Source organism: Choloepus didactylus, chromosome 22 (genome assembly GCF_015220235.1).
Source record: "Choloepus didactylus isolate mChoDid1 chromosome 22, mChoDid1.pri, whole genome shotgun sequence".
Taxonomy (NCBI): domain Eukaryota; kingdom Metazoa; phylum Chordata; class Mammalia; order Pilosa; family Megalonychidae; genus Choloepus; species Choloepus didactylus.
In genome coordinates, this window is record NC_051328.1 from 12051601 (window position 1) to 12073329 (window position 21729).

The 21729-nt window shown below is 44.6% G+C and overlaps 1 protein-coding gene across 2 annotated transcripts; it reads left to right on the forward strand.

Moving 5' to 3' along the window:
- The first annotated feature begins 2390 nt into the window (after positions 1-2390).
- On the forward strand, positions 2391-13183 carry HERPUD1 (homocysteine inducible ER protein with ubiquitin like domain 1). Of its 2 annotated transcripts, none has more exons than XM_037816139.1 (8): positions 2391-2659; positions 5290-5367; positions 5453-5527; positions 6525-6655; positions 9215-9337; positions 9855-10205; positions 11518-11620; positions 12428-13183. In XM_037816139.1, the coding sequence occupies exons 1-8, from the start codon at positions 2489-2491 to the stop codon at positions 12590-12592; spliced, it is 1197 nt and encodes a 398-aa protein (XP_037672067.1). In that variant the 5' UTR covers positions 2391-2488; the 3' UTR covers positions 12593-13183. The 2 variants fall into 2 exon arrangements, with proteins under 2 accessions (XP_037672067.1, XP_037672068.1); XM_037816140.1 differs by having other exon boundaries at positions 5456-5527.
- The last annotated feature ends 8546 nt before the right edge of the window (positions 13184-21729 follow it).

The following is a 21729-nucleotide window of genomic DNA, read 5'->3' on the forward strand; positions in this document are numbered from 1 at the left end:
CTGCCAGCTAGGTGTGAGGGTTCCAATTGCTCCACGGCCTCTCCAATACTTGATGTTGCAGGAGTCTTTACTTTAAAAAGAGCTTCTTGGGTGATTCTGATACACATCTAGGTTTGGAAACCACTGAACCAGACTCCTTGTAGTTCCCTAAATATTAATGGCTGACATTTATTGAGCACTTACTAAATGCCTGGGTCTGTTCCAAGAGCTCGAGCAATGTTATATCATTTAAGCCTCACAACAATCTATGAAATAGATACTATTATTACAATTCCTACTTCATAAATGAGGAAAATCAGGTACAGAGACATTAATTTGCCTAAGGTCACATAGCTAGTAGGTGGCAAAGGCTGGGTCTGAAAACCGATTCTAGGTCCGTGAGTGTAACCCCTGAGCTATACTGCCCACAGAAAATCTGTACATAAAGTAGGGGTACCAGAATGGGTAATGGTAATCACCAGTGGCTGATATTATTATTTTTATTCAAATCCCACTCATGCTTCAAAGTTCAGCTCAAATTCTACCTTTTCCATCAAATTTTCTGACTCTCCCTCCTCTCCTCCCTGCTTAAGTTCCCCAGAAATTGAGGTTGTCTTTTATTTCTGTACTTTTGTGCCATCTTATCACCCATTATATTTGGAAGGTCACTAAGAGCAGGGTCATGCCTTGTTTATCTTTCTATTCTTGGCATGCTTGAATTTAATGTTTTCCTAAATGTGCTATAGAGAGAATCACCAAAATCCTTTAAAAGGAGCTATTTCATTGGGAGGTAACTCAAGAGGGAATCACAGAAATTGAATTGCCTTCTCCCTAGGGGAAAAAAATACACCCCTTTAATTTCTTATTACTGAGTGGAAATGGTTGAGCTGTTTCAAGGATCCTCAGGCTTGTCACTGCAGGCCAGAGGAAAACCAGGCTGTGTGGCAAATTTAATTTCCCAGTGAAGCTATCTCCTGCCTGGCTGCCCTTCTAAGGCTTCTGCTTGTTTTATCTGGTTTTGCCCCACTGGTCAGCTTCTTGCCAGTAGCAAGACCACCCAATCAAAATTCATTCCCATCCTGATGTACAAAAAAGCAGGACCTGCTGCATAGTTTGTGAGGCCCCTGCAAAATGAAAATGCAGGGCTTTATGTTCAAATTTGTTGAGAATTTCAAGATGGTGACAGCAGAGCATTAAACCAAGCAAGAGGCTTGGTGTAACTGCATATCCCACGCCAGTGAAACCACCTGATGAAAAGGGACAGAGAGCTCTTCTGAGCAGACAAAACACAACCCCAGAAAGCAGAACATGGGGACAATTCATCTCAAAGTCCCCCCACCCCACCCCCTTCTTAATATAGCGACAGCTGAGAAAGAAACCACCCCAAGTTCTGTGTTACGTTGAGGTCCACGAACCACACCAGGCTCCTCCTCCCCTCCGGTCGACTAGCAGAACCTGGAAAAACAATGTCCCAACAGGGCTGGAACAAGGACGTGGGGAGTGCAATGTCAGTTTTGTTTTCAAGACTTTTTCTTATGGAGGGGAGGCAGGAAGTATCTGCAACCGAGTAGACTTTATGATCACATTTTAGGAAACCGAGAACCCTGCCCTTGTTGCCTCAGTCCCAATTCAAAGGAAGCATATATGAGTTTTCTATACAGTGACGTCCTTTTCTCCCGGTGTGAGCTGGCCTGTGGCCTGCTTTCCACTCATAATAAGTGTGATGTCCCACACTTGTGGGCATTAATGTTCAAGGCCAAGAGGCCATAGATAAATTGGTAACGGTGGCTTGGACGTCTCCATCACTATATCGGCCCTGCTTCTTCCCTGCCTTTCTAACGAGCATCCCTCCCCGGTGGGCTCGCGGGCGGGGTTCTCCCGGTGGTTCTCTGAGCTGAGGCCTGGGGCGGGGCGGGGTTCCGACCTTTTCCCTGCAGCACGGACTGTGAGGCCACACGTCGAGGGCCACCGGGAGAAGGGAAAGGGGGAAAGTGGGACTTGGCACTTGGGGTCAGAAAAGGGCGGGGGTGTTGCTTTGTGAGGAAACAATTTGCAGAGACTACGAGGCCGAGGGTCGGCCAGGAGCGCCCTCCCCAAAGCGCTTCAGGAAACCAGAACGAAGGGACCTTCCCGCCTCCGCCCGGCCGCCCCGCCCCGGCCGCAGCGCAGCCAAACATGGCCGCCGAACCCCGGCTGCCCGGCCGCGGCTGCCGCTCGGGTGACGCAACGGCGGCGGGTTGCATCAGCCCGCGCCCACGTGCTCAGCCCACCCCTTTGCTGCCCGGATCCGGGCGCTGATTGGGCCACGTTGGGGCAGTGGCCTCCGCCTCAGCCAATGGGCGGCAGCCACAATGGGTCCGCGGAGCCTGGACGCGGGGTACCTATAAAAGGCGCCCCAGGCTGGGGGCGCGCGCCCCAGAGACGGGAACTGTCGTTGCGCGGTTGCCAGCGGCTGCGGCGCTTCCTGCCTGGCATCTCGGAGCGCAGCAGAGCCCAGGGCGCAGCCGACATGGAGCCCGAGCCCCAGCCCCAGCCCCAGCCCGAGCCGGAGCCCGAGCCCGTCACGCTTTTGGTAAAGAGCCCCAACCAGCGCCACCGCGACTTGGAGCTGAGCGGCGACCGCAGCTGGAGCGTTGGCCATTTCAAGGCTCACCTGAGCCGCGTCTACCCCGAGCGCCCGGTGAGAGGGGCCCCTGACTCCTAACTCACCCCCGGCTGTCATCCCCGCAGCCCTCCTCGCGTCCCCCTAGGGATGCCACGTCCGCCTCCCCTTTTCTGAGAGCTTCCCCCTTCGCCGACAGTCCCCCGACGGCTCTTTCTCTCCTGGTCACTTCTCCCAAGGCTGTGGCCTGCCGCGCTTTGCCCAGTGCCTGTCGTCTCTTCTTCCTGGCCACCATCACCCTGCCTTCCCGACGGGCTGCCGTCCCTTGTCACCTCATCGCCCCGTTCCCCAAATCCCCAGAGCCTGTAGCACACCTGCCCCCCTCCGCAGATCCCTTCCTCGTCGCCCGGATCTGGGTTCCACCCTTAGCCAAGCACTTTGACCTTGGGCGAGTCATTTCACCCTCCAGGCCTCAGCTTCCCCCAAACGACAGAGTGGCTAGGTGTTCTTAATTAGGATTGCGTCCAGTGAGTAGAAATAAGAAAAAAAAAAAAAAGTGCGGTGAAAGGAGCTTTCTGATTGTAGCCTCTGAGTGCTGGGAGGAGAGCACAGGTGCCAGCCCCTTGCCAGTGGCTGGAGAAACATGGTGTGCAGCCAGGCACAGCGGACTTAAGGCCCCACACCCAGAGGAGGACGTGGCGCTTGCCGTCCTCCTTCACCTTCCGCCGCCGGCCCCTCCCTGTCGACTGGACTCCGCAGCCTTTGCTCCGTCCCAGCAGGGAGCCCCGTGCACTTTCTAGTGAGGAGCGATTTGTGGGGCAAACAGGCAAAACGGGGGAAACAGTCTGGGTCATAAGACTTTGGTCTCTCAGTTACGAGAATTCCTTGCTCTTGTTTTGGTTGACACATCTGTCAACATCCGCCTTAGCGCGGCCGCCGGTCCGCCCTCTCTCCCCACCACCGGTTGGAGGCGGGGACCTTCCGATATTTACTTACTGCCCCGATATTATGTAAGTGTCAGCATTGTTCTCCTCTGTCCACGTTTGTAATTCTCCATCAAACAGGAGAGGGCATGAGGGCAGGAAAAGATTCGAACTGTTCACTCTTTAGGTGAAGAGTTCTAATGAGTGGCATCTGTGTGCCACAGTGTTTTTGTTCCGTGTTGTCAAGAATGCAGAAGTGAATTTTCCTTCTGAGTTTGAGTTTTGCTTGTTGTTTAAGCAGCTTCCGTCCCAGTGTCCTTTAGGATTCACCTTGGCACTTTTTGCACGTTTACCAAGAAAGCAGATGGCTGTTTTACCTGAATGGCTGGGAGGGACACAAAGTGGTGGAGCAGGCATAGTCTTTTGTTGCATCATGTGGTGTAAAAGGCAGTGTAGGGGAGGCGAGTTTTCCTTGAGGGCTTCCTTCAGTTGGGAACGCTCATATTTTGTTGAGTCTGAAGACCCAAAGTTGTAATTAAAAAATCTCCCTAATAGTTCAAAGTTAATATGGCTGTAGCACAGTTTTCATTTGTTTTCTGTAGTATAAAATGGTCTAATGTGAGAAGCCTTACTTTATAAAAGCTGTTTGCTTAAGATAATTAACTTTTTTTCAGATCAGTCTTTTGGGTAAAGACACAGAGTGTCAATTCAGGCCTTTAAAAGGGAAAGCAGTTCGAATCCACAGGCAGCTGCTGGGAATGGGTTGTAGTTTTCAAACCTTTTCTGGTGGTGGACCCCCTTATATATAGTATTCTGCAAATTGATGTGTATAGCATTTACCTATAAAGTGAGAACAATGATGAACACAGATCCTATATATCTCTATTTTGTTTTAGTTTGCAATGTCAAAAAAGTCCTGATTTAGGCAGATAAGTAGATGAAGTTTTTGTTGTTTTAAACAGCTTTTATAATCTCAGGCTACTTGGAAGGAACAGTTTTAATCCAAGTTTGCATAATTGTTTGTTCTGGCAAGAGTAAGTTGACAGGTTGTTGATCTCCAGTGTACTGACTTTGGTGCATATTATTGGAGGCGATTGTTCTTAAATACAGTTTTAAAAGGGGCTGAAAATAGATTAAAAAGTAGATTTTGAAAGACAAGTTTGTATAAAAACGTTGTGTAATCCCTATGGTTTAAAACCATTGGTATTAAATGGTTGAGAAGAGGGCTTGGAACCTTGAATCCTCAGTCGCAGGTGACTTGGGGCAAGTCACTTTCTCAGAGTTCAACCACGGAAACAGGGTTACTAAATCCCACGGGGTTGCTGGGTAGACTCTCCTGTGGAATCTGCATTTGTTTGTAGGTAAAAGCCTCTTTGAAGGCTTAAATTTAGAATTTGGGGACAGTTCTAGGTGGTTTTGGTGAAGAACTACTTTGGGAGTGAGACAAACGAGGTTATGAAGCTAGTTACAGCAGGAGCCCCAAATAAATACATTTTGTGTTTTCAATGGCAGAAAGCAGTTTCCCTGGGATCAGGAAGGCAAGTAATTTGCCATAGGTTTTGGGGACTGGAGATAAGTTTCTATCCTAAATTTCTTTGTACATTAGAGGTCAGTTTAAAGTTAAGCACTTTCTAAATAAAAGGTTTTGTATATGGGGCCTTTGAAAAAGTGTTTTTCCGCAATACTGGGGGAAAGTCAAATTAGTTGTATAAACATTTATTGTGTGTTTGGGAACTTGTTGGGGCTAAATGCTGATCTGTGTTACTCTTCCTTTTTCACGAGAAGCGTCCAGAGGACCAGAGGTTAATTTATTCTGGAAAGCTGTTGTTGGATCACCAGTGTCTCAGGGACGTGCTTCCAAAGGTACGTCACTTAAACATTAACCTTTGAATGTTAAGAACTTACCAGGTTAAGTTCAGGTCCTAAAGTACCTCCTTAATACTTTTAGCAGGAAAAACGGCATGTTTTGCATCTGGTGTGTAGTGTGAAGAGTCCTTCCAGAATGCCTGAAACCAGTTCTCAGGTACGTGGGTTTTCTCATGGTCAGAACAATCTTATCATGCAGGTTGTCAAGGGAGAAGTACAGTAGGTTGGGTAGAACTCTGAAGAGAAATTTTATGGCTTTTTTTAAAACCAGGTAATATTTTTGTTTCCTGTCCAGTGAATATCAGGAATTAGGAACTGTGTTATCAATACAAATGAGGTTTTGCTGTGATGGGAGTAGCCTATCCCGTTAGCACTGTGGAAAGGTGGAGTTCTAAATCATACTCTAGGTATGGGTTTGACCTGAAATTACTATATTGCGATCACTGAACTAGCAAGGCACTTCAAAATGGGTTTCTATTGAACTGAGCACATAATGTCCCAAGGAACTGTTAATTATTATAAAGGGTAAAAAAGTGAATGTATTTCCTTTGGAGATTCTGATTATTTATTTAGTTGGGTAGAAAAAGGCCACACTCTTTATCAAGTGATATCAAAATTCATTTATGTTTGGCAGTCAAAATCATTTATTTCTCATTTCACAATGTTCATTTAAATATACAACATTAATATTTTAACCTGGTGATATACTTTAAATTTGCATTACAGCTGTATTTCCTAAAATATCTGAACGTAGCATAGGAGAGTCCCTTTCTTTAGGTTGCTGGCTGGATTGTATATATAAATCCTGTTGGTCAAATGCAATTTCTTACATTAGTAAACTTAGCACCTGCAAGGTATATAGTGCTTTATCAAGAAACTTTCTCACCAATGATAATGTCATTGAAAAAAATTAATAGAACTATAACATAGCTATTCTAGGTCAAAATATGGATTTTCTAGGGTCCATATGTCAAAAAATTGTGTTGAATAAATTTCAGAATTTTATTACATAATGTTGCATCTATATAATGTTGTCAAGTTCGGAGGTCCAGGAAGGGGAGCAGAAGCCATTCAAAGCAACATAATCCTTTTAGCTTGATTTCAGACAGTTGCATCAGCTCCTTTGTTCTGATGTTCGTGCTGTACTTACTTAGGTTGCCGAATCCGCTGAACAGCCCACTGGTCTAAATCAGAGACAGTATCCTGGGGATTCCTTGAGTGATGGTTTAAGGCAAAGAGAGGTTCTTCCCAACCTTTCTCCTTCTGGATGGGAGACTGTCTCTAGGTGAGTGATTAGAATAAAGAGCTAGGTTTGTACAATGGGAACTTCGTCGCTTGCATCAATTTAAGAATAAGGTGTGTTTACACACATATAGCCATCGAACTTGAAACATACAACATTTTGCTTTGTAAGGGGCTTTAAAAATCTCTTACATATTAAATTCTTTTTAAATACACCATCTTTTTTTTTTTTAATTCAGTTTTATTAAGATATATTCTCATACCATACAGTCATCCATGGTGTACAATCCACTGTTCACAGTACCATGATATAGTTGTGCATTCATCGCCCCAATCTATTTTTGAACATTTTCCTTATGCCGGAAAGAATCAGAATAAGAATAAAAAATAAAAATAAAAAAGAATACCCAAATCATCCCTCCCATCCCACCCTATTTTTCATTTAGTTTTTGTTCCCATTTTTCTACTCATCCATCCATACACTGGATAAAGGGAGTGAGAGCCACAAGATTTTCACAGTCATACTGTCACCCCTTGTAATCTACATTAATACATCACCTTTTAAGAGCAGATAAATAAAAAGTGGAAGTGTGTTGAAAACCTAGGCCTTTTCCCCTTCTGCGTGGGTGTGCTTTGGCTTGTGTTGACCTCTTGATTGTCCTCATGATAGGGCGTTAGTGCTGCTGCATCAGGCAGCTGTTTTGCTCAGGGGCTTGGTGCTTTGTTTATCCTGACAATAGGTGACAAAAGGTGAAGAGACTATTGAACTAGCTCTCTGCCAAGGCCTATGGTAATACTAGGGGGAAAAAGGCTATTTCTTAGCACGATTAGAGCTTTTTTTTTTTTTTTAGAGCAAAAGGACAAGTGATTAAATGCTCTGATGTTTGGATTTTGTAGCTCCTGGAACACCTTATTGTGAAAGTTCCCATGGGAAAAAGAATTTGTAATGCTGTAATCTGAAATTTGAAATGCTGTAACTCTCCCAATTCTCCTGCCCCCCTTTCCTAATAGTTTTTGTGTTTGATTTTTGATAAAGTCAGGTTTTTTTTGTCTGTTATTTGAGTTATTTTCTTTTAATGGAAATTTCAAATATACAAAAGAGGAGGGAACTGTATAATGAATCCCCACATAATTCTCTCCCAGGCCCAAAAATGATTTAGATTTTGCCATACTTGCTTCATCTATTCCCCCTTCCCCTTTTTTTATTCCCTGAAGTCTTTTAAAGTAACTCCCAGGCATCATGTCATTTCACCCCTACGTATTTTAGTCTATATAAGTGTAAAATTTTTTTACACTAAAAATTTTTTAGTCTATAAAAGTGTAAAAAAAATTTTTAGCTTATGTATCTACAATACCATCATCATTAGATCTAACAAAATTTAACAAAAGTTCTGTTATCATCCCATTTCCATGCACTGTAACTTTTCTAAATGATCAAAATCATCCTACCAAGACCTATTTGTATTGGAGTACTATTTTAGGGGTACTTTGAATATGGAATTTGGTTAAAAGACTATCAGCATATGAATTGGATTATTGGGTACATTATTGGATGGAAAAACAAAACTAACACCCTTATTCTGGCTATCCAGCTTGAGATTTCAGGCCCAGATCTGAGAGCTGGCATTTGACCATACTAAAGCTAGTTGATTTCTTTCAACAGCTCTTGTTAAGCAGCCAGTACATACAGCCAACTCCTGATATTCCCACAGTTCTATTATAATTTCAGTTTTGTGAAGTGCTGCCACAGCAGTTCTCTGTGTAAGAAGCACAAAGCCAAAGGTGACTCCCACATGCCCTGTCCCCAGCAGTTGTGGGCTGTGTCGTGTGACAGAAGCAGCGCGAGTTGGTGTCCAGCTCTCCACTTGCTAGCTCACTGACCTTGTGCAAATTCCTTGCCTTCCCTGAGCTATACTTGGGCTCCTTCTCTGTAAAGTGGAGTGAGAGCCCTTTGCCCCCAGGGTTGTTGGGAATTGAGTGAGATAGTGGGTGGGAAGTTGCCTAGCTTGTGAGGGCCCCAGGTGGTCAGTGGGCAGCATGGGTGATGCCTGTACACACATAGCTCTCCCCCCAGTAGAGATTCCTATCTAGGGCCAGGGCAGGAGCAGGTGTTGGTGGGGAGGAATTTCCTTCAGGAGAAGCTTTGGGAGAAATGTGGCTTTTGAGCTGCTCTCTAAAGAAGGAACAGTGGATTTGGACCTGCAGTTTCACTCAGCAAGGAAAAAAGTGGGGATGGGGATCCACTTAACCAGGAAAGGTCCAGCTTGTTTATCTGAGCACAAAACAAGCAGCAGTATGCCCATTGATGACACAGTGAGAACCCAGTGCTGGGCAGGGGGGCACTTGTTTCCTGTGGGGTCTGCACCGTGGTAGAAGGGCTTTGTCATCAGCGCTTTCTGTGCTTGCATTACTCAGGAGCGTCATGTAGTAATCTGCCAGGTAACTGCCAAAAGTACATTCTTCCATTTTAATAAAGGGCCCAAGACATCCCATTTAAAATTCTATGTCTTTTTGATTTGAATCTGGTTGTAATTTAAACTTACTTTTCATTTATTCATACTAAATTAACATGATTGCTTTTTTTTTCTTAATCTTTGCACAGGCCTGAAGCTGCCCAGCAGACGTTCCAAGGCCTGGGGCCTGGTTTCTCGGGCTACACAACCTATGGGTGGCTGCAGCTCTCCTGGTTTCAGCAGATGTATGCACGGCAGTACTACATGCAATAGTGAGTCCTTCCCCGCCCTGTGGGTGTGGTCGGGGCTCCCGGGAGTTGAGGGAAATCACATCCATGTTACCTGCGAAGTTCGAGATGGAGGGATGAGTGTATTTTCATTAATTCTGCAGAGCCCCTGCTTTATCCAGTTCTGTGAGTAGAATGAGTGTAAATGACAGCTGATACCTAATTTGTGTATTGATGCAGGGCCTGACACATAATCTGATGATTTTATCTAGAATATGTTACTTCTTTTTCAATTTGTTGGTATCTTTAAGGTTTTCTGAAATTTTTAATTTACTGTTGCACCATTCTGTTATAGTGATCTTGGTGTTTGATTCTAAGTAGCTTCTCTAAGGGGCAGAAGAAGCATTTATAGACCTGACTGTTAGCATTTCTTCACCAAGTTAAAGAAAAATCAAGTGTGATATGTACCTACTTTTTAATAGTGAAAGACCCTTACGTAAATAAGATTATGAGAGCCTCTGTCTTCGCTGCTTTGTTCCCACCAGCTTCTCTTTTATTTCAGTTTAGCAGCCACTGCTGCATCAGGGGCTTTTGTCCCATCACCAAGTGCACAAGAGATACCTGTGGTCTCTGCACCTGCTCCAGCCCCTATTCACAACCAGTTTCCAGCTGAAAACCAGCCAGCCAATCAGAACGCTCCTCCTCAGGTGGTTGTTAATCCTGGAGCCAATCAAAATTTGCGGATGAATGCACAAGGAGGCCCTATAGTGGAAGAAGACGATGAGATAAATCGAGATTGGTTGGATTGGACCTATTCAGCAGCTACGTTTTCTGTTTTCCTCAGTATCCTGTATTTCTACTCCTCCTTGAGCAGATTCCTCATGGTCATGGGGGCCACAGTTGTTATGTACCTGTAAGCACATGATTTCTCTTTCCTTTTTGTCCTTTATAACAAATTACATTATGTAGTGATTTAAACCAAGTTCAGGTTTTGTTCTTTTTTGAGCAGTTTTGGTCATTATCTAAGAATGTGTATTTAAACAGTACGTCTTTCTGGCACTTCCAATGCAAGAAATTCACTTTTTAGTTGTATATTGCCAAGAGCATGTTTATCTGTGTTACTGCAAGATCATTCTCTTCTTTTCCTTTTGATAAGGTACCTTCCAGGCTTGTGAACCACATTAATATAGGCCTTATGAGTCAGGGAAGGGGAAATTGTGTTTGTTTTTATCAGGCTACAGCCACCTTCTAAGACAAAGGTCAGGCCCTGACCTGGTAGCATAGCTCTGAAGGGCTGGGGAACCTCTTTACAGACCTGACTTTTGACTTCCTTCCTGGTCTGGAGTAACGGTTCTCAACTGGGGGTGATTTTTCCTGCCCTCCCCACCACCCCCCACCCCCGGGGCTCATTTGGCAATGTTAGGAGCTATTTTGGGTTGTCACAGCAGGGGAGGTAGTCCCACTGGCATCTAGTGGGCAGAGGCTAGGGCTGCTCTTAAACATCCAATTCACAGGTGGCCCAAAACAACAGTAATGCCAAAGTTGCGAAACTCTGGCCTTGAGTGATGGGTTCTTGTCTGTAGTTAAAACTGAAAGAAGAGATTTTTTTCCTTTATAGTAAAAATGGATTTTTATTTTAGTTTTTAAAACTTTTTTAAAAATAGAAAATCATGAAACAGGCACTCATATATCCAGAATTTAATAGTTGTGGCTATTTTGTCATATTTGCTTCAAGACTTGGTTTTAATCGGATTCTCCAAATAAAACTTTTCGTCAGTTCTTTCTTTAGTCTTGAGAGCTATGTAGTTCGGTAACTAAATTTAGGTCTTCATATGCGCATATATATTTTTGTTTTGGTTTTTTTTTTCGGGGGGGGCGTGGTTTACTCCCTCCTCAGGTTTTCAGGAGTTAGGTTTAGTTCAGATAAGCAAGTATTTATTGAGCACCTACTGTGTGCCAGGCATTGTTTTATGTTGTTAGACATACAGTGATGAATAAAACACAGTCCCTGCCTTCAGGGACCTCACAGGCCAGTGAGAAAGTCTAAAAGACAGTGCAACAGGATGTCCCTACAGATGGCCTTGCTGTGAGCATCTAGCCGGGGTACTGCTGTGACTAGAGAAAGAGAGGAAGGGGGACCTTTTTAATTGAAAGGACCCTTAAAATCCTGAGCAAATCTCACTGTGACATTAACCAAGATGGATTTTTATGTGCTTCCTTTGAAGGCATCATGTTGGGTGGTTTCCATTTAGACGGAGGCCGGTTCAGAACTTCCTGAATGAGGGTCCTCCTCAAGAAGCTGCAAATCAAGACCCCAACAACTTACAAGTAAGGACCCCCCACGGGAGCCCCTGAGATTGCCATGAAATGCTATCTCTCAGATTCCTCACTGTTAGGTTTCCAGCCCTGTAGTTTACCATTTTATTAGGCTAAATATTTCATGATATTTTTACCAGATTTTCTTAGAGCAGCAACAATTTTAACAACACTGAATGTGCTATAAAACCCATCAGGTATTTTTGTCACGTGGCAAGTTGCCTTTTGGCATATATAAAACAATGTTTTTTTTAAACCCACAATTTTAAGTGTTAAATGATGTGTGACAATGTGTTATACCATGGAAACTGCTAATGGGTGGTTATTCTAATTAAGGATTAGGAGTATAAGCAAGACTCATTTACAGAATAAACTTCTTGGAAAATAATACACAGAAATCGAATTTTTATAAGGCGGATTAATGCATGATCCTGAAGGATATTCTTTTCTAATATAAATTGTATCCCTGGTCCCATTCTTGGGTGTCTTAACTCAGAATGCTGCCAAAATTAGAAGAATATCCATGTTTAATGAAGTGGCTAACTTAATTGTTAGTTTAATAATAGTTGAAGATTAAGTTACTTTCTTTGCTGTTACTTGGTGCCAGAAATGTCAAAGCCATGGAAGTGTCACCAACACAGTTGTCCTATGGAAGTGTGTGAAAGAACCCCATTTAGCCCAGGGCATCCATCTCTGGGGCCCTGCCTGCCTGCTTCTCATATGGGGCAACAGGGCCAGGGATTCACTCTGACCTTTCCTAACATTGTTGGTGTTCATCCCAGCCCTAATTGTTTTCTCATTTTGTTTCATTATCTCTAGGAAGATGCTGGTCCTGAACCTGAAGACCCCGACCACCTCCCTCCAGACAGGGTTGTATTAGATGGTGAGCAGTCCAGCCCTTCGTTTATGAGCACAGCATGGCTTGTCTTCAAGACTTTCTTTGCCTCACTTCTTCCAGAAGGTCCCCCAGCCATAGCAAACTGATAGTGTTTGTTCTATGGCTGCTAAAGGCTTTGACAGGCGTGGACCAGATCCTCTTACTCCAGTTAGGTTTCCTCACCTGGACACAGCAATGACACAGAATTATTAAAAGAACCAACGAAGGTGATGATATGCTTTTGTGATAAAGCAGAAAGTAGGACGTGAAGCCATGATAGAAATTGAACAAAAAATGCCCAAGGCTTCTTATGTCTTTATTCTGAAGAGCTTTAATATATACTGTATGTAGTTTAATAAGCATTGTAAGTAGAAGGCCTTGTGTCGCATGTTTATGCCTGAGGAACTTTTCCAGATGTGTGTGTCTGCATGTGTGTTTGTACATAGATGTCATAGATGCAGAAATGGTTCTGCTTGTACGATTTGATTCCTGTTGGAATGTTTAAATTACACTAAGTGTACTACTTTATATAATCAATGAAATTGCTAGACATGTTTAGCAGGACTTTTCTAGGGAAGACTTATGTATACTTGCTTTTTAAAATGCAGTGCTTTACTTTAAACCAAGGGGAACTTTGCAGAGGTGAAAAACGTTTGCTGGGTTTTCTGTTCAATAAAGTTTTGCTATGACTGACCCTGGCAGAGACTCCTGTCATCGTAGCAGTTTACTCTGTGTCCATTGTTGCTGGATGATTTTTAAGTAATTTGAATCTCCTACTTCTCTTTATAAAAGGACCATTTGTACCAACGAAGATAAGGTAAGGCCTGAAGGTTTTAATTTACTAAGACTACACCTGTGTTTGCCCCATTGCCTGATTTAAACTGTACTGCTTTCGGAATAAACCATCCAAATTAAATTATCCAAATTTAAAGTCAGTGGCATTATGGACCTTTCACCTTGGCAATTCTGTAGTCGTTTTGCCCACTCAAATGTCATGCTTTTGTAAACTGAGCTTTTATGATTTTTAATCTTTTCTTTAAGTGTTAATGTTGAGATTTAATCTTCTTAAATGTAAAGTTCTGTGTATTTTTTACATGCATAATGTTATGCATAGAATGACCAAGACCTGGTCTTTGTTGATTTTGGCAAAGTAAGTCAGCTTTTTGTATTATGGTTGGGATCATTTAAGTGAATTCTTAACTGGAAGCATCATTTACATCAAATAAACATTCACTGAGCAGTTCATAGCAAGATGCTAGATAGATACAAAAGGCATTTTCTGTATGGTTTTGCTTTAAAATGCCAAGTATGATAATTGCGTAGGAAGTTAAATGGCAAAAAGTTTCAAATAACAAGTGTTCCTCCAGAAGAGAGAGGAACTATCAGAGAGCAGTGCTTCTCAACAAGCTGTGTAGGCAGCGTTTGCTTAAGGAAGGATTGTCTCGAGACGGGAGTGTTTAGAGACTTTTATGGATGAAGGGGTAGGTCCAAAGTGATGGAATGAGTCTGAGGAAGTGGAGAGCAGGGCATAGCAAGAGCAGAAGTGCAGACATGCACCTTTTACCCTCCTGCCAAAAAGCTGGATTCTTTGCATGCTTGGCAGCTAAGTGGGTGATTTATGAAAGCGATCATTAAGAATTCATAGCAAGACCTTTCTGAAGTCGGGGGCAGGAAACCTGTTGCTCTTGAGAGGATGGGGCATCACCGTTTGGCAAGGGCCCCGAAGCCCCGGGCAGCTGGCAGGGCTGGTCTCCTGTGGTGTCAGGTTATGACTAAACTCCGGATTCCATGGGACCAAAATAGTTCGAGGAAGTTGAGGAGGGTTCAGGCTGGCCCAGGCCCCGCTCGGGCCAAATGGGGAATGTGATGGCAACAGATAAGGCTTAAAACGGCTGACAGGTGCGGGGCATGGCAGGAATGTCAGTGCTCCCACCACAGTTACTAAATGTAGTGTCACAATGTACTTAATGTTATTCTTAATGTTAAAATACAGTTCTTAATATTTAAGAAATTATTGGTTTGGGACCTCACTATTAAGTTGCAATTAAATAGCTCAAACAAAAAACAACTCCCAAATTTCAACTTGGGCCCTGACAGCTATTAAGTTTGCATTTTCCAAAATGTGTTTCTTGAATGCTGGTTCTGTAGAAGAAACACTTTGAAACTGAGCTCCCTAGTCAAGTAGACTTCGGAAACCCGGGTTGATCCATGTTCATAGGTTCTTCACTGCACAGGGCCTGTAACACGCTGATGTGCCCGCAGAGGGGATGCAGCCTGCAGCCTCTCCCTGGGACTGATCTGTGTGCCGCATTTTGGGAAACACAGTAGCAAACAGATACTCGGTTAGGAGTGATGTTTTGGGTAATAAAGAGTGGAGATAAATATGCTTTTTGTAGCCAAGAGGGAGAAAAGAAGGCACGCCTTGTGCCAGAGTGCTGCAGCCTAACAGATAAGCTCATCCAAGGCCTAGCTCAGGGTTTATGTAATGACCACTTGATTTTCAAAGACCTCGGATGTGCATAGGCTTTGTCTTCTAAGCTAACGCTGTGGGCTTAGTTAGGTGTTCTTCTGCGGAGGCTCACCTGCAAAATGTGACCTGACTTGTCCAAGGTCACAGATCTGTGAGGGGTGGGTTGAGACTAGAAATACTGCCCACCAGTCAGTGGTCTTTTCTTTTTTTTTAAAAAATGGCAATGTTATTGAGATGTAATCACATAACATACAATCATTCAAAGTGTACAATCAGTTCATAGTATTGTCATATGGTTGTGCATTCATCATCACAATCAAACTTTGAACATTTTCATTACCTCAAAAAATAAAACAAAATAAAAGAGAAAATCCAAAACTCCCATTCCCCTCCCCCCATTTGATCATTTACTTTTTTTAATACAGTTTGAGATATATTTACACACCCTACAGTCTTCCATAGTGTACAATCAATTATTCACAGCACCTTCACACATTTACCAGAATCAATTTTTGAAACTTTTCCTACTACAAAATAAAAATAAAAGTAAAAAAACAACCCAAACTTTCCATCCCCTCCATCCCACCCTATTCTTCCTCCAATTTTTTCCCCATTTTTCCACCCATCTGTCTACACTGGATAAAGGGAATGGGAACCACAAGGTTTTCACACTCACACAGTCAAACTGTGCAAGCTACTTAGTTATATAATCATCTTCAAGATTATATAACTAAGTAGTTACATAATCACTGGGTCACTGGGTTGCAGTTTGACAGCTTCAGGTATTTATCTCTAGCCATTCTGATGCTAAAAACTAAAAAATGGTATCTATATAGTGCATAAAAAGACCCTCCAGAGTGACCTCTCGACTCCATTTGAAATCTCACAGCCACTGGAACCTTATTTTGTTTCATCTCTCTTCCCCATTTTGGTCAAGAAGATTCTCTCAATCCCACAGTGCTGGGTCCAGGCTCATCTCCAGGAGTCATTTTCCATGTTGCCAAGCAGATTTACACCCCTGGGTGTCATGTCCCACATAGTGGGGAGGGAGGGTAGTGAGTTCACCTGCCAAATGAGCTTAGAGAGAGAGGGGCCACATCTGAGCAACAAAGAGGCTCTCTGTGGGGGATTCCTAGGCACAATTATAAGTGGGCTTAGCCTCTCCCTTGTAGCAACTAGCCTCACAAGGGAAAGCCCCCAGGTCGAGGGCCCGGCCCCCTAAATTGGCAGTCCTGTGTTTGCAGTAAAATCAGCAATAACCCAGGTGGGGAAGTCCAACACCTCCACATTTCTCCCAGTTCCTCAGAGGGCCCCGCAAATATACTTTTACTCTCTGCCCACGTCACTCTGGGATGTATTGGGGCTTCACCCCAGCCTGCACAAATTCATCAAAAACCACTTCCCTTTCACAGCTCCATGCACCTATGGTGTTGAAACAAACTGATCGTATGGGTTAAATTATCTAGCGTGCTACAGAAAAGATAGATCCTGCACCAAATAAACATCTTCCTTGGTCTCGCACAAGAGTTGTAGTTTTAAAACCCAGTCAGACCTGGAAGTGTGAAAAGACTTGGTTATCATTAGAAATTAAGTAATATTTATTTGGGGGAAAACCTGGGGGACAAAATTTCCACTTCTAAAATCTTAGTAGGCTATGGTCACAAATGGTCTCTGTTTATCAATCTGTGCCAGTTTGGATATATTATGTCCCCTAGAAAAAGCCAAGTTATTTAATGCAATATTGTGGGGACGGATGTATTTAGTCTTGATTAGGTTGGAACCTTTGGATTAGGTTGTTTCCATGGAGATATGATCCACCCAACTGCAGATGATAACTCTGTATGATTTCCAAGGAGGTGTGGCCCCGCTCATTCAGTGTGGGTCTTGATTAGTTCACTGGAGCCCTATAAGAGCTCAAACAGAAAGAGCTCAGTGCTGCAGCTGAGACAGACATTTTGGAGATGGCCGTTGAAAGCAGACTTTTGCTGACACTTTGGAGATGCTAGCACAGAGTTTGCTCCGGAGAATCTAAGGACAAAACACCCCAAGAGTAACATTTTGGAGAATGCCATTTTGAAACACAATCCGGGATCAGCAGACAACAGCCACATGCCTTCCCAGCAAACAGAGGTTTTCCAGATGCCATTGGCCTTCCTTCGGTGAAGGTATACTCGTGTTGATGCCTTAATTTGGACATTTTCATGGCCTTTGGACTGTAAACTTGTAACCAAATAAACCTCCTTTATAAAAGCCAAAAAAAAAAAAAAAACCCAGTCAGTATCGTCTTTTACCCTTGGGCCTGATTTGTCTTAGTCCTAACCATATCTGCTTTGTTTGTATCTCTAATTGAAGTCTGAACTCGTTCAGCAATTTCAACAGTTGCCTTATAGGGTAATACTGACATTCATAGCTGCCAAGCTCTAGCTCCAAGTCTTGTATGTCACACAGATACCCAAAGTTCCAGAGATTGATCAGGTTATACAAAGCAGCTCAGCATCTCAGGATTTAGACATAACCATTACAACTCAGGAATAGATGTGACTGCTGTAAGAGCTTACAATTTAGCAACCATTACATTAAGCATTCACCTGATAAGCTGTGCCCTAAGAATCAGTTCTCAGAGTTTATACATTACCGTTAGTCCATATTAGTGAGGCATTATAGTGTCTGTCCTCTCATTTCTGGTGTCCTTCACTCAAAATGCTATACTCAAGATCCATTCACCTAGTTGGTTTACCATTCTGTTAATCAACGTACTCTTAGACAACCTCTGTCCATCGCAAATCATGAATACTGCCGCCATAAACACTAGTGTGCACTAATGTCCCCAGTAAGTGGTCTTTTCCATTGCATCCATGCAACAGTTTTTTGAGCACTCTTCATGTGCTAAACATTGTGTGAGGGCCCAGAAACATGGGTGAACAAGCTGACATGTGTCCCAACCCTCTTGGAGCTCATAGTCTGCGGTGGGAGGGACGTATTATGTGCGATGAGTCCTGGGAAGCTGGGGAGGAAGGAAGTAGTGCTACCTGAGCGGAGGCTGCACGGTGGGCAGGGGGTAGCCAGGTGGAGAAGAGAGGAAGAAAACAGCCTGGGCAAAAGCCTGGAGGTGATAGAGGATGTCACGGGGAGGAACGGAAGACAATCCCACATACAGTAAGTGGACCATAAAGGAAGGAATCGCAAGGTGGAGGCTAGAGAAGGGGGCTGAGGGCTGTGTGCACACCATCCAGAGCACTAAAGCCATGACACCCCCACCCCCTCGGGGTCTGAGCAAGAGTTCAGGAGAACTGGTGTTCAGAGGAAAAATAAGAAAAGGACTCTCCAGACACTTGTCTTCAGGTATCTCCATCCTAACTGGGAGAAAACACCAGGCCAAGGAGCTAAGGCATAAGGGAAGGGCTAGTGCCCGAGCCAGCTTGACTAGTTTCTAGACCCCCAGGGTAAAGGGTTAATGGATGGCCTTTGGGTCAAGCAGAGGAAGGGGCCACTGTAGCCTGCTTTAGTCGGGGGGAGAGCAGAAGCAGGAAAGCCTAAGCCCAGGGCACTGACTGTTCCCCAAGAGGCTCCAGAGAGGAGGCAGTGAGACGAGGAAGTCGTAGAACCCCTGCATGTTCAGGGGTCCCCAAGACCACCCCTGGGTTCAAGGATTTGCTAGAGGGACTCAACTCAGAAAAGCCGCTATACTCTCAGTTACAGTTTATTACAGCAAAAGGATAGGGATTCAAACCAGCAATGAGAAAAGGCACGGAGAGGGAGGGCCAGGGCGACACCGAGCACGAGCTTCCATCCTCACAGGGGAGTCATGCAGACAGCGCCTCATTCCCCCATCAGCGATGAGAGACAACACAAAGAATTGCTACCAGGGAAGCTCCCCAGCCTTGGTGTTCAGAATTTTTATTGAGGGCCACTCATGCAGGCATGACTGACCACCCACATAGCTGGCCTTCAGTCTCCAATCCATCCAGAGGTCAAGCAGATCCCATTTGGCCCAAGACCCCCACCATAAATCACATTGTTAGCGTGGACTATCTGGCATGGCCCAAGGCCTCCTAGTAAACAAGGACACTCTTTCCAGGCAGGGTATTCCAAGGGCTTAGAGCGTACTTCCCAGGAAGACTTCTCTTTGGAATGCGCAGGGTGTGGGAAACCCAGACTTGCTGAGTTAATCCTTTACTGCACACCCAGCAATGTCAGATCCAAAAGTCATGACTGGGCAAACGACAACTGAAATCTAGAGAGCACACCACCAATGTACTGCTTCCTTGTGTCTTTCCTCGCCGCCATGTATGTTCCCCCACTGCAGGGCCATCGTCTGTCTTGTTTGCTATTGGATGCCAAGTGCGTGGCAGACACAGGCACTCAGTATGTTGGATAAATGAATGAGTCTTTTGTGAGAAGGAAAGGAGTACTTTTTTGGGGTTATTTTCCCTTCCTAATGGAAAATGGCAAGCCTGAGGGGGTCAGGGAGAGGGAGCGTGGAATAGTGTACTGTGATGGAAAGTTAGAGATCCAACTAGCACATGGGCAAGTCTCTTCCCAGCTGTGGGCCTTACTTTCCCAGTTTATTTAAGGAGGAGTTTGGGCTAGATAAGCATTCCCCAAAGTATGTTTGGTGGAACATGGCTCATCAAGAGGCTCCTGGTGGAAGGCAGAATGGGAGGTCAGAGAACGGGGGAGTTTCGCAGCTGAGTTGGTTTGAGAAACACAGCATATTAAATCTTCATCCTGGAGATTTAAAGGCTCTGAAAGTCCGATGGAGAAGAATTTGTTTAATTTATGTTTAAACAATTTGTCCGTGATACCCTTTTCAAGATGCACCAGTAGTCCTTAGACTACCCTTTGGGAAACACCACCTGGGCAATTTCAGACATCCTCACCTCCATCTGGTTAGACTTTGACTCTCTTTGGTGAAATGGTTTTTAAAGTAGAATTGGCACTTCTAGTGGTATTTTGGTTTAAAAAAAAAATGTTTCATAGAGAGAGAGAGACAGGATGTGGAGAAAGGTGCACTTGACCAGGAGTCCACTCCCAGCAGCGTTGAGAACTGCCTGTATGACCTTGAGGTAGACCCTGCCCTTTGGGGTCAGCCTTCTCACTTTAACATGGTCTGAAAAGGCAGGCATCACAGGCTCAGTGACGGAACCGAGTAGTGTAAAGGTTTGTAAAAATTCCTTGCACAGGTGCTAAGAAGGTTAATTTTCTATGTCAACTTGGCTAGGTTTTAGTACCCAGTTATTCAGTCAAATACTATTCTAGGTGTTGCTGTGAAGAAGTCTTTTAGATGTGGTTAACATCTACCACCAGTTGACTTTAAATAAAGGAGATTATCCTCAACTATCTGGATGGGCCTCTTCCAATCAGTTGAAATAACTTAAGAGCAAAACTGAGGTTTCCCTAAGGAAGAGGAAATTACGCCAGTGGACCGTGCATTGGCTCTGGGAGTCTCCAACTTGCTGGTCTGCCCTACAGATTTCAGGCTTCCCTAACCGGCTCCTACAATGACATGCAAGCCAAGTCCCGGCAATAAATAAGTTGATTTGTATGGGGTCGGGGAAGGCCTCTGAGGAGGTGGCCCCTGGTGCCTTCCACACGGAAGGAACTGCAGGTGCAAAGGCTCTGCGGTGGGAACAGGTTTCGCACAAAGTCCTGCCAGGTGGCTGGTGGCTGCAGCAGAGCTAAGGGGAGCGGTGGGAGATGAGGTTCAGGGAGGGGGGAGATCATGTAGGTCATAGAAAGGAATGTGAGTTTCAAAGGGAAGTAGGAGCCATTGGAGGGTTTGAAGTGGGGGGTGGGCAGCAGAGTTTGATGGCGTGCACTTCCAGAGAGCTGGAGAGAGGAAGGATTGATCCAAGTACAAGGGGTCCAGGTGGAAGAACAGCGTCCACTGAGTCCCTGCAGAGAAAGCAGCGAATCCAGGGTCAGAGCGAGAAAGTGGAGGGGAGGCTCAAAGACGGGGGTGAGGGCACAGGGGGGACTGCTGAGGACGGAGGGCAGGGTGGGGGGGGTTGGGGTCAGGGAGGGCTGCACGGAGTCATGGGAGGGTCAGAGTCCCTGGAGCTGCCTAATGGGGAGGCACGGGCAGTAAACGGGCAGGGGACACACTGGGGAGGTTGGGGCCTCAGTTCTGATGACAGCCTTCTCGCTGGGGTTGGCCTGCAAGGGGAGGTGGTTTGTAAAGGTGAGGCCAGAGGGGTAGCCCCAGGGAAGGGCAGTGGGCGTGGAGGTGGACCTGGTTTGAGGCCCTGCTGTGGGGTCTGCAGAAGCCACATATGGTAGTTTGAAGCTGTCACATACCCCAGAAAGGCCGTGTTCTTTTAATCCATTCTTGTGGGTGCAGACCTATTGTCGGTGGGACTTTTGATTCGGTTGTTTCAATTGAGATGTGACCCAGCCCATTCTCAGTGTGTCTTAATCCTTTACTGGAGTCCCTTTATGAGAAGATAAAAGGCAGAGACTTTTGGAGAGAGAGGAGAGAGAGAAATGCCCAGAGAAGCAAGAACGACCCACAGGAGCTGAGAGAGCCACCGAAACCAAGAAGCCAGGAGGGAAGGACCAGCAAACGTCACCATGTGCCTTCCCATGAGATGGAGGAACCCCAGATGCCAGCAGCCTTTCTTCAGAGAAGGTATCCTCTTGTTGATGCCTTCATTTGGACATTTTCACAGCCTTAACTGAATAAATCCCCATTGTTAAAAGTTAGTCCAGTTCTGATATATTGTATTCCAGCAGCTTTAGCAAACCAAAACACATGGCTTTTCCATTCTTATAGCT

Bases quoted from the DNA above. Each gene is read 5' to 3' on its own strand.
- HERPUD1 (XM_037816139.1), top strand. From the start codon at position 2,489: ATGGAGCCCGAGCCCCAGCCCCAGCCCCAGCCCGAGCCGGAGCCCGAG. The intron at 5,528-6,524 runs GTACGTGGGTTT...GTACTTACTTAG, and splicing joins TGCCTGAAACCAGTTCTCAG to GTTGCCGAATCCGCTGAACA. The intron at 10,206-11,517 runs GTAAGCACATGA...CTTCCTTTGAAG, and splicing joins GCCACAGTTGTTATGTACCT to GCATCATGTTGGGTGGTTTC.